A 15,074-nucleotide genomic window follows, 5' to 3' on the forward strand; every position below is an offset into this window, starting at 1 on the left:
TGGTCATTTGGTTAATGGAGTGGTCTCACCGACGTCACGATCTCCTTAGTTACGAGGTCGGTCGGCCATGTTGGAGTACATACAGAACCTACATGGCGGCGCGTAAGCAAGGAAGTGCGGCGAAAATACAATACTTTGAATCACTGGATAGTGCATCAAAGGTTCGCTACCTGGCCAAATTGAAGGTTATTGGTAACTTGGATCCCTATACGATGAGTGCAGATGGTTTCAGTGCCGATCCTACTTATCTTCCATCGGTAAACTACGCCAACATCTACACGTATCTCGTGAACACCCCGAGTCCTTACACAAAAGACGAGCTGGAGTGCTACAAAGGGCTCGACGCTTATAATCAGTTTGTCAGTGGATGGGTCCGAGACGTCAAAGCAACGGTCGTCGACAATTCTCATCTCGTCATTGGAAGGGTTAATATATACAGATCTGGTCAGATATTTAGCAATATTCAATGTTTACTCAGTGCAAACAGACACGTGTGTTTGTTTACATTGTACATGCACGTCATTGTGTGCGTGTGTGTAGGAATTCACTTTCAACTAACTCCTAACTTCATCCCCCCCCACACACATATATATATATACACACATATATATATGATCTGACGTTAAACTCATATCAAGCAATGCTGAGGCTGCATCTCTGTGTTTCGCCTGTTGTACACGCTCGACACGTCTCTGGTACCGACTGCTGTCACGGGCCGATGAAGCTTCGGTAACCTTCTCATGTAAAAGTTTAATTTATATTTCCTTTATTAAATACTGTTCACAAACGAATTTGTAAATAAAATCACTGACCACTTATAAAGTGATCCGCACATACTCTAGTGTACGCCAAATTCCATTCCTTTATATCTCGAGAGATGCGTGACAGCCATTTCTCGCGACGTCGCTTGGATAGCTCCTTCGTGTCATTTCCTTGATGTGTAATGACCGCTGGCAAACGAAAGAATGATTTCTTGTCTATCAGCTCTGCTGCCACAACCAAAGACAGCACAAAAGTTCACCACCGATAGGTTATGCGACTCAGCCGTGCATGCCAGTGGCTTTGTGTGTACTCCAACATGGCCGACAGCTAAACTGTGACGTCACACGAGACCACTCCATACAGCACGTTTATAGTTTGCTGTCTATTACGGCCAGGTCACATCTGACTATGCATCATTGGGTTTATTTTGGTCTCAGAGATGCTGAGATGCCACCAGCAGCCACCTTGGTCAGGCAGCCAGTGACGTTACATTAATAACTGGATGAGATCCGCCTCCACGAACCAGTATTAGGGTTAGGGTCTTTTCTTGATATACAAAGTAAAGACCATGATTTACAACAGCTCCAGACTAGAGTTCAGTTTGGCTGCGTCCTTGCCTATGCAGTCTTCTTTGCATCCAATCCAGCAAGCTACATCTCTGACTTTGCTCAAGGTGATGTTGATGGGGTCTGATGAAAGTCTTGGCACTCTGATGTGGGGGAACACATTTATGCCTTCATTGGATTTTATTTGGCCAAGCTGCTAAATATACCTGTAATAAATGTTGTTTTTCATGCAAGGGTTGTTGTAATGTTGCAGTTAAGCTGCAATACGTTGAAATATTGTGTGGCTGTGTTTCAGAGCTGTGAGGTCATGGCAGCTGCCAGCGTGAGCAGACCTGGCGGTGCCCAGACCACTGAGAAGTCTCAGTTGATCTTGAAAGGTAATGATCTGTTTTTTTAAGGCATCTCTGAAAAAGCTCCGCACTTGAGGCAGCATGATGTCACCTGTCCTGTCCATCCATCATATATAATATCATTAAGATATCCCCTCTGTATGGCGGCCCAACAAATGAAACCTTTTCTAAATTGTAGCTACTCCCTTTTCAAAAATAATGGCGCAACCTGACCCAGCATACTATATTCCTCTTTCATTACTGTTGGTCAGAAGTAGATATGTGCCAAAATAATTTTTTCCTTCCCCATTCTGATACCTAAAGTTGCATATCGGCCGATACAGACTACCGATCCGATACCAGGGACGTCCCGAATAATAATTTCAACCAGTCCGTTTAAACACATTTCATTTTTTTATTTTAATGTTCGCTTTGATTTAAAAAATATATCTGGCATTGGTAGTTTTAATGATGTAATATAAGCTGGTTAGAGCTAGTGTTAGGAAGTCATAATTCCCTCTCTAATATTTATTTTATGTTGCTGTGAAAACATCTCCTTCCACTGAATGTATTCAAGTTTTGCTCCAAAACCATACAGTTTACAAGATTACATGAATTTGAACACATTATGAAAGTTATCATTTACTTTCGCCCAACAATCAGTTTTACTGAATGGAGCTTTAATGCATCATATTGTAATTCAATGCAACCTCCGTTAATGTAAGCTGTTAGCGCCGTTATTTAGTAAAGCAGGACTGTGTGGCCATCGGGTGCTAACGCTAACTATCTCTCCACCTGCCGATTTGTTGCTCACAATGTAGCATTATCAGGTAAAAAAATAGAGTGCACAAAAGTGTTCAACCATAGTTTGTAGTCCTAGTTTGCTTATGTGCAGTAGTGATGAGGCAGGGTGTACGGATCGGGTGGTGAGCAACACGTGTTGCTGCTCCTGTGTTGTGTTAATGAGCTGATAAATGATACGATCATGTGACATCTGATCGGTGCATAATACTCGATCCAGCATTGTAGGCTGTATCGGAGGCGTTTCTGACACTGATATTAGAACAACTCTCATGATGTCAACTCTCCTCTCCATCCATCATAACATAAAAATATTCTGTGTGGCGCACCAACTAAACCTTTTTCTCAATTTTGGCTATATTCTTTCAAAAGAATAATGGGTCAACCTGACCCCCCCACATACAGTATTATTCTTGTCAGTTCTGCACTCGTCACTGATCATCTTAAGGCCATTTTCGAACCTCTCTCCCATTGTTTACAAAGCTAATCTGCTGTTCAGACATTGGATCACATTTTATTATCACGTCAGAGAAAAGCACATACAAAACTGCTATGCCACAACACACCCCCACCCGAAATATGAATTATTAAATGTAATTGTGACAATAACATTATGTAGACTGCTAATAGTATTATGCAATTGTAGTACAATGTGGTTTTGTATAGTCATTGGTAAAAGCAATACAAGGGCATGTTTCAATGAAGTGAACATCAACTACTCATCAATGACTCATTCTGCTGTTTTAAAGAATCATTCTGATTCCTCCTCTCCCCTTCTCCCCCACCCCCCACACCCCATTTCAAAATAAAAGCCCCAGAGAGTGAATTCTAACTGAACTGCTTGTGATGAAGCCTGTCATTTAATAACCTCTGTTTATGTGTGTCAAACATTATGATTATGTCTCCTCTCCCCCTCCCTCCCCCACCCAGCCCCACCCTTTCAAAATAAAAGCCCCATGGATTAACTGTATGTAAACATTAAGCTCAAAATTCGGCTTTTTTGTTGAAATAATGAATGCTCTTACAAATACTGTGACAACTACTACTGCTGCTAATATTTCGAGTATTACTACTACTACTGCTGCTACTACTTCTACTACAACTTTTGCTGTTGCTACTATTACTAGTGCTATTACTGCTACCATCAATATTATTACCACCACTACTGCTATTACTACCACTACTACTATTACTTATACTACAACTGCTACTACTGCTATTCATGCTACTACCAGTACTAATACTACTACAGCTATTAGAACGACTGCTACTCTACTACTACTGCTACTTAAAATACTGCCATTACTTTTACTACTACTACTGTTATATTAAATACTACGACCACTACTACAGCTATTACGACTACTACTGATACTAGGCTGCTACTTCTTCTAAATACTAATACTTCTTCTAAATACTAATACTTCTACTCCTAATGATACTTCTACTACAACTACGACTTCTACTACTACGCTTACAAATATCACTACTGCTACTACTACTACTTATTCTAATGCTACTAATACTTCTACTCCTAATAATACTTCTACTTCAACTACAACTTCTACTCCTATTACTACAAATGTCACTACTTCTGAAATTTGTTTAAGCTACAGAAATTGTTCAAATATCAAAATGTTCAGCTCTTTCAGGAGAGGGGTGCTTTGACATTTTCATTTTTGTAATCTTTAAACTTTTTGAATTAAGCTTTTTGCAATTTTCTTTTGAATGGGATCTCTATGGAGAAAATCTTCAAATCCTGTTATACTTCAACTTTCAAAGCATTCTTCTTCCTCATACTTTCAGCTACAGACACCATAGTTAGACATTTCAACTAGAAGGTTTTTCAGCAGTGCAGTTTAAATGCTTTCGGGCTTCAACATTTTTCAGACAGATAGTCTCCCATTTCTTAATTTTCAGCAATTTTTTCACAATTAATTTCAGCTTTCAGCATTCCAATGCATTTTCAGCAGGAAATGCTTTTTCTAGTTCTAGTTCCACTATTTCTTCCGTCCCCCCCCATTTTCCGTTGCAACTCTTCTTCTTCTTCATTTTTTAAGCTACAGAAACCGTTCAACTGTCAACATGTTCAGCTCCTTCAGCTCATCTCTGCTATGACTTTTTCTATTTCTAACCTTTAAACTTTTTGAATTATTAAGCTTTTTATTTTCAATGGGATCTCTATGGAGAATATTTTCAAATCCTCTTAAACTTCTTCAACTTTCAAATCCTTCAACTTCCTCATACTTTCAGCTACAGACACAATTTCAACTTTCAAATGTTCAGAAAACCCTCCTCAACTATTGCCAACATGATTCAGCTTTTTGATATCTTTTAAACTTTTTGAACTGCAGCAATTGAACTTTTATGATTTTTCAGCCCTTTTCTGACTTTATAATAGGTGTATATTGCGCAGCTTAGAGTGCGTGATGTCACCGCTAGAGTGAAGAGCAGCTTGAGATTCTTGTGAAAAAAACATTTGTGTTTTGCCACTGTGTCCACAATCTTCACTCTTCATGCATAATTTCTGGATTTAAAAGTAGCTAATCTTGTCCTTGTCTAGAAAAATTACTGTAGAATTCCACAGATTTCCACATTTGACACCGAAGCCGTTAATTGAGAGGAAAACCAACTTTCTGCTCCATAGAGACCAATGTTAAATTTTGCTTCAAAAACATCTTCCACAGAACACGTTACCCCATTTCTAGATCGCCAGTTAAACCACATTTTTTACACTACAGACACAATTTTTACAGGATCTGTTCTTCAACTCATCCTTCCTCTCAATTATTAATGTCTGAGCAATAGGAGCTACGGTTATGGGAGTTTTGATGATTTGTTTGAGAGGTGTTTCCCTGTTTCATCCCAATGAAATGGCTTCAGGCACACAGGTGTTCACGATTGAGCCAATTAGTGATGTTGATAAACTCACAGACACACGCGCACATACACTCCTCTCCCTCGATCTCTCTCTGTGTCTCTCTCTCATACAGTCAGTCAGGTCTTAGGGATCTTTAGAGGTCTTTCCCCCCTCCACCCCCCCCCCCCCACACACACACACACGCCATTTTTAAATAAAAGCCCCACAGAATGAATCCTAACTGAAATGCTTGTGATGAGCCTGTCATTTAATAACCGGTTTGTGTTTATCTAACATTATGATTCTGTCTCCTCTCCCCTTCTCCCCCACACCCCACACCCCATTTCAAAATAAAAGCCCCAGAGAGTGAATTCTAACTGAACTGCTTGTGATGAAGCCTGTCATTTAATAGCCTCTGTTTACACTACACTGTGTGTCAAACATTATGATTATGTCTCCTCTCCCCCTCCATCCAGCACCCAGTCCCACCCTTTCAAAATAAAGGGCGTAAAATGCGTTGGAATGCTGAAAGCATTCCAACGCATTTTCAGCAGGAAATGCATTTTCTAGTTCAAAGCTGCTAATCCAGCAGGCTGGAGGCTTATTCCAGAGTTGCAGAGCTATTTAGTGAAGATATCACGAAAATATCACCTGTGTCCTCCGGATGGGTTGTAGAGTTTCATCAGGGAATATCGGGAAGTCTCATTTTACACGAGTCTATTGTACAACCTGTTTCATGCATTCATGTTATTAGGTTGTTGTTCAAGTGGTGCGAACACTGCAAAGCAGTATTGTGACCATTTCATTATTTTCCCAGACCCCAGACTCATGAAAATGAATGAAAGTTGCACCACAGATGTTTTTTCTTTCTTCCACTAGAGGGCGATGTTTATTGTTTGTCTGTTTGCTCAGTTCACCACCAACAACACAAGTTCACCCCAGATCCATACAACATAGTGGTATTTAGTGTGTGTACACAAAATAAGTGACAAAAAGAAGTATTATTTAACAACAACAAAAAATTCCACAATGCATAGCACAAAAGAAATGGACACACAGCTGGAAAAATTAAAGCAAACTGTGAATGATATAAACAGCTGAAGAAACAACTCTTAAAGCAAAAAAATTAAATAAAACATAATAATATGCTGACATTTTTGGGAAAAGATTTGCTGTCTCTTTATTTAATTGGTATTCTCAAGTTGCACTTTGATTGATATCTGAAGGTGCAAGTAACATATAATTCCATGTGAAGTATGTTGACGTCTTTTATACAAACTGCTGTAAAGGTATGCTTTAGTATTGTGTAGTGATGCTGGCAGCATCTTTAATTCTGACTGAAAGCACATTACTGTTGTGTGGCATCCTCTCCATAAACTGTAAAAAAGTAAAGGACAATATATATTTGATCAGTGCATTACAAGTACAAAACTATTAGAAGTGGTAAACAATCTTCTGGATAATTATCTGAAAATTATACAAATTTTAACATCATGTCATGATGGAGCTTTCTGCTTTTGCTTCAATGTATTCACTTCAAAAATAAAAACAATAATGTACATATGAATCATTTGAATTGTGTGTTTGATGCAAATAACAACTACAGATGAAAGTACCAAAGTAAAAGGATGACAATTCGAATGTTTGACCGTGACAGGACGATTACAAACATTCTTCTGGATGATAAAACAATAAAAGTTAGTCTAGATTTTTGCTGTTCATGATAGTTCTTCGAAAGAAAACTCAGAATCGACAAAAATTGGAATTGGCAGACTTTATAAAAACACTGTAATTGGCCAGGAAAATTGCATTCGACGCATGTCTAACACTAGGCCTTCTGTTTGTAGATGACTTAATTGTGGGGACCCGATCGCACTGACTGGCACAGACAGGGGACAGTATATTATTTAAAAGAAATTATGGCTGAGGTGTTGTTGATATAAAGACTGTAATAGAAATACATTTCCTCGTTGTGGTTGGACTGTGGCCACAGTCACATAGTCTGTATCTTAAGTCCCTTTCCCACAAAAAAAAACCCAACTTACATCTGGCTTTTGTCTTCAGTTACAAAAATTTACAATCGACTCCGATCGGCAGTGATGAAAACATGACACCCGGGTGAAGCGCTGATTTTTGCCCCTCGTCGATGCGATGCTACGCAACGTGGGTTCAAATCAACAGGGATTTCGATTGTCATGATTTAATAACGTAAAAAACATCAATTAATATGCTCTTCTCAAAACCACCAGTCTCCAATCAGTCATTTTCACTTAATTCGAATGCGACAGAAAGTCTTTGTTAGTCTTTCCACTGGTCCAACAGTCACGAACTCTAGCTTGAGAGTTTTAAAGAGAGACTGAATAAGTAACAGATGTGTAAAAGAAAAAGTAACCACTGTACATTTTCACTGGTTACTAACCTCGCGTCTGTGACATCACTGCACATGTCTTAACATACTCTTGTTTGTTTTATCATATTTGACTGTACATTTTCATATTTTTAAATGATGTTTTGGCAATAAACTTTCAGATTTTTGTACATGCTGATTTTGGTGGGAAAAAGTGTTGTAGAGGTGCACAGAGGTGTCCCATTGAAGAGAGGAGAACTGTGTTGGTCCTTTCCAGTCGGTGAACCACTTTCTACAAAAAGAACACGTTTTACAATTCTAACATATTCCCGTTTCCTCAATCTGTCTTGCATCAGTGGTGTCGGCGAAGCCCCAGTCTCCCAAGCTGCCAAACCGTCACTCTCGACTCAGCTCCTTTGTCGAGGTGACGGCAGATGGCCTGACCAGCGAAACCAAAAAAACTGGCAAACGCAGCGGCCACCTCGAGCTGCAGTGGAACGAAGACCTCACCCTGTGAGAACACCATCTCACACACACACAATGACTTTTATATAATCTCGTATATTATTGCTTGTAAGATAAACATTTCTATAGAACATACACATAGTGTTCATCCCAACCTGTTGTTATGTGTGTACTGGTAAAGACAATGAAGGTAACTCATATTTTATTAAAAGAATAAAGTCCGCTCATTTTAAACATTTCCTGTGGTAAAACTGACTCGATTTATCTACCGATGTGCAGTGTTTCTTGTATGTTTGATGATGTGTGTTGGTGTGGTAACATCATGTGGAGCAGGATCATCATTCAATCAGAGGATCGTTGGTTCGATCTCCAGCTCCACTAGTCCATGTGTCCTTGGGCAAGACACGTAACCCCAAATTGCCCCCGCAGGCTGTTCCTGTGGTGTATGAATGGATATGAATGATTACATAGTCCTGATGGGCAGGTGACACCTTGCATGGTAGCCCCTCCCATCAGTGTATGAATGGATATCAATGATGACATATCGTGTTAAACGCTTTGAGTGGTCGGAAGACTAGAAAAGCGCTATACAGTAAAGTCCGTTCACCATTTGTGTTCCGCAGTAATGTGACGCCTCAGAGTCGTCTAGATCTGAAGCTGTGGAGCTGCCACACACTCAGGAAGGAGCTACTGGGCAGCGCCACCATAGACCTGCTGGACACGCTGCGCACTCACGATGGCAAGAGTAAGGGCTCACACACACACAGAGAAACGTTTCGACAATATTATGATTTATTTCTCCACTGTTTTCAATATGGAATAACCTCATAACTAGAGTTGATCCGATACCAATAGAAATGCCTCCAATACAGCCTAAAATACTTGATCGGGTATCAGCCAGTACACAAGTCCATGCACCGATCAGATATCATTTTATCATATTTATCAGCTCATTTATGCTACACAGGAACAACAACACATGTCACTTGGTACTGATCCCAAACGCTACTGCACATGTGCAAACTAGTACTACACACCTGTGCTTAAACACCCTCATGAAGCATAGTTTTTCCCTGATAATTCTATATTGTGAACAACAGATTTGCAGAAGGAGACGCCAGTTAGCGTTAGCCGTTAGCAGCCGTTGAGCACGGTCCTACTCGGCTAAATAACGGAGCTAACGGCTAACGTTAAAGGAACAGTGTGTAACATTTAGGGGGATTCTTTGGCAGCAATGGAATATATTATTCATAACTATGTTTTAATCGCTGTATAATCACCCAAAGCTAAGAACTGTAGTCTTTTCACCAGCTTTGAATAGGACAGATATCAGACAGCGTCCAGCAGTGACCATATTCTGCTCCACCACTCTGTAAATGTTTTAGCTTTAGTGTAATGAAACACCTGATATTACTCTGCAGCAGATTCCCCCGAATGTCCTCCTGAGCTTCAGTACAAAACTCATTTCCTCTGGAAATCTAGTGTTTCTTTCAAAATGTTGACGAGTAAACTTGGCAATATCCAAACAAATCATGACATTCTAAGCACCTGGCATCCCTGTCTACTGGAAGCTTTGTAAGAGGAGATAAAGCAATATGATGTATTTACTTTAGGGGCCCATTGCTTAAACCAGAGTGGAATTTCCCATCCTATGCCACCCACATTACATTGTAATAAATGTGCATTACCGGATATTCAAAATACTTCTGTCGTCAGTAGCCAATGGGACAGTTTTCACTTCTTCCGGCCGCACTATGAAGTAAAGCACGACAGCAATATTCATGAAGTTGAAATGAGTTTGCTAACACCTCCTCTGGTATAAACGTCCCGGCAGGGTTCACAATGTTTTCTCATTTTAGAGCGATAACCATAGACTGTATATTACAAGTCATCATGACATCACTCATTGGTTTGTGGACTGATGTTTTGAAGACTCCAGTTCTGCGAGTTCGCCGTTGCCATCTTGGAATGCGGCCGTCGCCATGTTGTTGTTTTTGGCATCCAATGAACAGAAGTTACCATATTTGGAATGCAAAGGAGTGACGTAGGGACGTCTTATACGTCTCTGGTAGAAGCAGCGGCCTGTCAATCACAGTAATCACAGTTATGGTTTGTTTGACTCTAGATGGACCATCATTTACTAAGTGAACATCATGCTGTTTTGAAGAAGACTTGAAACTAGAGATTGAGACCATAAACTCATGTTCACAATGTTTACTGAGGGAATAAATCAAGAGAGAAGTACTTCTTGGTCGCCCTGCTGGTCAGTAGAGAGAATGCAAGTTTGAAACCCCCCCCCCCCCCCCCCTTGTCCTCTACCTTTCTCCACCACTCATCCTTTCTCTTTCTCTCCCCCCTCCCCCCCTCTAGTGGAGAACGTCCAGCTGAGTCTGGTGCTGCAGACGGAGAACAAAGGCTCGGTTGTAGCGGGAGGCGAGCTCAACGTCTGTCTGGACGGCATGGTTGTTGATCTGGGCATGCTGCCCAATGGCAGCACGGCAGCAGACAGTGAGTCCCGCCTTTTACCACAGACACGCACACACACACGCATGCAGCTAGGTGAAGGTAATAACCCAGAAATGCACAGAGAAACACCTAGAGTAGCAATCACATTAAGGCCATGTGCGCATGCTGGCGTGTGTATCACTGCTGTTGTGTGAAATTTGACAATTTGACACAGAACTCCTCTAAAGAAGTGAATTGTGACTTTATTGTATGAAAGTTTAAAAAACTCTTATCAAAGGGATTAATTCATAACAAATCTCTGAAAAACCTTAGAACTTTTCCGCTTATTAAACAGAAGTGCAGGGCGAAGCTAAGACTGTTTTTCACTGAGTCAGTGACGACATATTAAAGGGAACACGCACACACTGTTTTCCTTCAGGAGTCCAGACTTATTAATACAGAATACGCCACAATGTTAAAGCATTTCTCCTCATCTCACTCTTTCCCTTCCCGTGTCGCCTAAACGTTTGTTAATATTGCCAACAACTGCGCATACACATGCATTTGTTTGTACAGGAGGATATTTGTGTGTCTGGTAATGAGCCTTTTTTCCCCCGCTTGGAAAAAGTCAGAGGCTTCACATTGTGTAAATGGCAACTCTACGAAGTCTTTTCTTACCCTCATGGTGTTTGTACCCATCCACATTTTGCTCTTTGTTATGGTGAAATTAGAGATTTCTTATTGTGTAAGTGGTAAAAGAGTTGTACGATTGTATAACAGATTATTGTTATTATTCAATCTCTTACAGTTATAGTATCTATGAAAGTAAAGGTGTTGAATCATCCTGAAGGGGTTCATTTCACAACAAAGACCTGCTAGCTGTACCGTACCACGCTTATTACACAGCGACTTATTAATGACACAATAATTAGACACAGAATATCAACAAAGCCGTAAAATCTGATCTGACCCAAACAGTTTTCATTTTGACATGTCGTTCTTCAATGCATTATATTTTTATCGTGCCATACTGATAGGAATCACATACTGTGAATTTATTCTAATGCAACATGTAAGCAGATGCCTCGGATTTTTAGATTATAATCTTGAGATTAAAATAAATACATTTGCATGTTGACAGGACCTATTATATATGCTGTAAAGGAGGGGGAGGGGACCATTCACTTTCAGCTGCTCTGTATTCCTTAACAAAAGGTTTGGGAATACACTTGTTGGCCAAATTAATGCAACAATAAAGTCAAATAATAGAAGATTAAACAACACCACAGTAAGGAAATCACTTTTTTCACAGTAGGGGAAAAAAAGAGACCCATTTGTCTTGCAACTGTTGGCAACCAAAGGCCAAGTTGCCTTGCAGAAACAATATCTTGAGAGAAATTCTGCAGCATCATCATAAAACTCAATTAAGTTGAGTCTGTCAAGGAACTTGTTTGTTTTGATCAATCCATCTCAAAAGGGCAGCCATTTTAAAAGGCAAACCTCCTCACGTGTATGTTTAAAGAACACTGGACCACATTTATTTTATTCTATAATTGTGTGTGCGTGTGCCCTCTAAACCAGGGTTTAAAGTCCAAGGTCTTTGTATGTGTGTGTTTTTACGGTCCCACGAGTGCAGATGCAGCCGTGTGTTTGAGCTGGTGCGTTCGTGGGTGTGCGTGCACATGTGTTTCGCATTCTGCAGCACGTGTGTGTGTGTGTGTGTGTGTGCGCAGGCACTTGTGGGCTGCCTGAATATATAAAGTGCATAAAGGTGGAAGTGTGTTGCCTTCTGGTGGCGTTAAGGAGCTCTGTGTTCTCGCTCTAAACGCACCTCTGTTAGTTTGGAAGTTTTACTCATTTCCCCCTGGCAGCTTTTCTGACACACACACACACACACACACACACACACACACGCACACACGCACGCACACACACAAGCACACGTAGCAGGCTTCATAAACAAACCCTTGTATTGAAAGATGGGAGGAAACAGAAGCCAGAGCAGAAAGATTTCAGCTCAGAGGATATTGGAACACTTTGTAAATTAATGTTAGATGCTTACACACACACACACACACAACTTCCAATTCCACACAAGCAGAAGCCACATGGCAGATTTAGCTGATTGCTGTCCCTATTTTTAGTAAGTTAAACTTGCAACTGATGGCAACCAAAGGCCAAGAATTGACCCTTCGCTAATCCCGCCACCCGAGCAGCACCCGATACTGGCCAATCACAGCGCAGCATCAGCCAGCTCCGACCAGGCTTCGACAACCATTTGGATCTGCTCCGTAGACTTCATCAAGGTTTCAGACTTTCTTCATTTTCAGGCTGGTTTAGTGGATTTGGAGCTAGTCATGGTTAAACGTCGTGCAGTGGCGGGTGTGTGTTTTATACACACCCTTCAGTGCTGCCGATTTTTTCAAAATGGTTTCCAAGGGCAACGTACATTTTCCACAGCATTTGCTGATCTGAAATATGCCCACTGTTGTCTTTAGTGTAGTTTAGTCGTTGAGATGTTTTTGTGTTTTAAGATTATTCTATTTTGCACACCTACACACACACACACTCCCATTTATATGCGCACGGACCTGTGCCATTAAGAGGGGGAGGGGGGGTGAACTCGGCAAGCAGGCTATGACACAATAGTTTCTCCTCAAGACCACTGTTTATTTTTCTGCATGTCCATCGGGTGTGCTCACAAGAAACTCCTTCATTGCTGCGGAACAGCACTGTGTGTGTGTGTGTGAGAGAGAGTGAGTCAGTGTGAGATTACCTGTTTGCTTTACTTTAGACAGCAGGATATAGGTGTGTGTGTAAATATGGAGACTATCTGAGCGTCTTACACAGAGGAAGGTGCTGTGTTTGTATGTGTGTGTAAAGGAGAAAGTGAGTGTTAATGAAAAGCATGTTACAGGTCTGTGGTGTGCAGTCGGGACTGAGCACACAGTCACACATTCCCTCACACCACCAAGACCGCATGCCACTACACACACACACACACACACACACACACGGATGAATGGTCTCTATTAAACCACCAACTGTACACATGCCACATGTTTTAAGTCTATATGGATTTGATTATTCACTCATTTACTGCACAGTTCTGGAGCGGACCGGTGACTGTAATGTTGAAAGTGCGTCGGTAATGTGACAATCGATGGAGACTCTGGTGTTAGCAACCCAATCTGTTGCAGAGGGAGCTTTAGTGTTGAATTCTGCCAGTGTAGTAGCTAGAGCTGTCATTGTTAAAAGAGCTTCTTTTTTTTGGCGAGACATTTACAATCCATCGACGGGTGTTTCAGGGTATGAAATACTAAATGCTCATTTGAATAGTCACAGTATCATAGTTAACGGCATATTATGCTTTTATTACCAAGCTGACAGAGAAGAGATGACAGGAAATTGAAAGAAAAGTGAGGAATGACACGCAGCAAAGGTCTCCGGCCGGATTGAAAGTCGTGACGTTGTGGTTCATGGGTGTTAGCTTAACCTCTAAGGGACCCCTTTCTATTAAAGTGTTTCTCAATGGTTACGTTTCCTGGAAAAAGGCTACCTTACACAAGGTTTTAGGAACAAAATGTTTTAAAGGAGAACTCCACCGATTTATTCTCTTCAAAGTCTGTTTTCAGGTACAGCATCTTGAAAAAAGTTCTACAATATGTTTCGTGTCTGCTTAAAGCGAGGTCAATTCACCATCGGTTGGAGCTGAAGACTACAAGTTTGAAAATTAACTTAAGTCTGAGGGTGTGAGCTTAACAGACCTCTGTAGCCCGCTCTCCATCTCCAATTGAGGCTAGCTGCTCGTGCCTACATTAGCCTCTACTAGCATAACCGTAGACTGCAAGAAGTGGACATAGTCATCTCGACGTCACCCTTTGGTTTGTGGATTGCAGTTTCTTGAGGTCGGCATTTTTTTTTTTTTATTTTTTTTTTATTTTTTTTTTTTTTGCAACGAGTGAGGTGACCATATTTGGACTGCGGATGAGCTGTCAACACAGAAAGCCCGCCCTAAAGCCTACCCTGCTTTATGGTCTATTTTACTCTAAATGGACCATACTTTACAAAATGAACATCATGCTGTATTGAAGAAGACTTGAAACTAGAGATTGAGACCATAAACTAGGGCTGGGCGATATGGCCTAAAAATAAAATCTCCGATTTTTTTACAAAAAATCCGATTCACGATTTAAATCGATTTTTTCCCCCACAAATTTTTGCAGATGACAGAAGCTGTTGAAAACAATTTTTTATTTTATTTTGTGATGATTTTCCCTCGTAGGTTGATAAAAATAAAGTGCAAACAAAACCTGAACATTGTAGAAAGGTGCCTGTAGTATACAAAAAGTATTTGGTCACTCTTTTGTTTGCCTGAATCATTTAAATATAAAATTAAATTAAAGATAACATTAAATGGCATTAAATAGTAGCCTTCCATTGTAAACAACTGTGCAAATGTAACTTTTGACAGTAAGCTTTTCTAACTGAATACACTG

General features: G+C 40.5%; 1 protein-coding gene across 2 annotated transcripts in view; it reads left to right on the forward strand.

Annotated features, from left to right (window-relative positions):
• LOC306786463 (NEDD4-like E3 ubiquitin-protein ligase WWP2) overlaps positions 1-15,074 on the forward strand; it is a 71,207-nt gene that overhangs the window by 776 nt on the left and 55,357 nt on the right. For both annotated transcript variants that reach the window (XM_079297411.1, XM_079297412.1), the window contains exons 2-5: positions 1,624-1,705; positions 8,022-8,178; positions 8,754-8,875; positions 10,501-10,638. In XM_079297411.1, coding sequence (XP_079153537.1) covers positions 1,636-1,705; positions 8,022-8,178; positions 8,754-8,875; positions 10,501-10,638 — 487 coding nt within the window. In that variant the 5' untranslated portion in view covers positions 1,624-1,635. The remainder of the gene's footprint in view (positions 1-1,623; positions 1,706-8,021; positions 8,179-8,753; positions 8,876-10,500; positions 10,639-15,074) is intronic.

The sequence above is a fragment of the Melanostigma gelatinosum genome (assembly GCF_949748355.1).
Source record: "Melanostigma gelatinosum genome assembly, contig: SUPER_1_unloc_2, whole genome shotgun sequence".
In the NCBI taxonomy this organism is placed as follows: Eukaryota; Metazoa; Chordata; class Actinopteri; order Perciformes; family Zoarcidae; genus Melanostigma; species Melanostigma gelatinosum.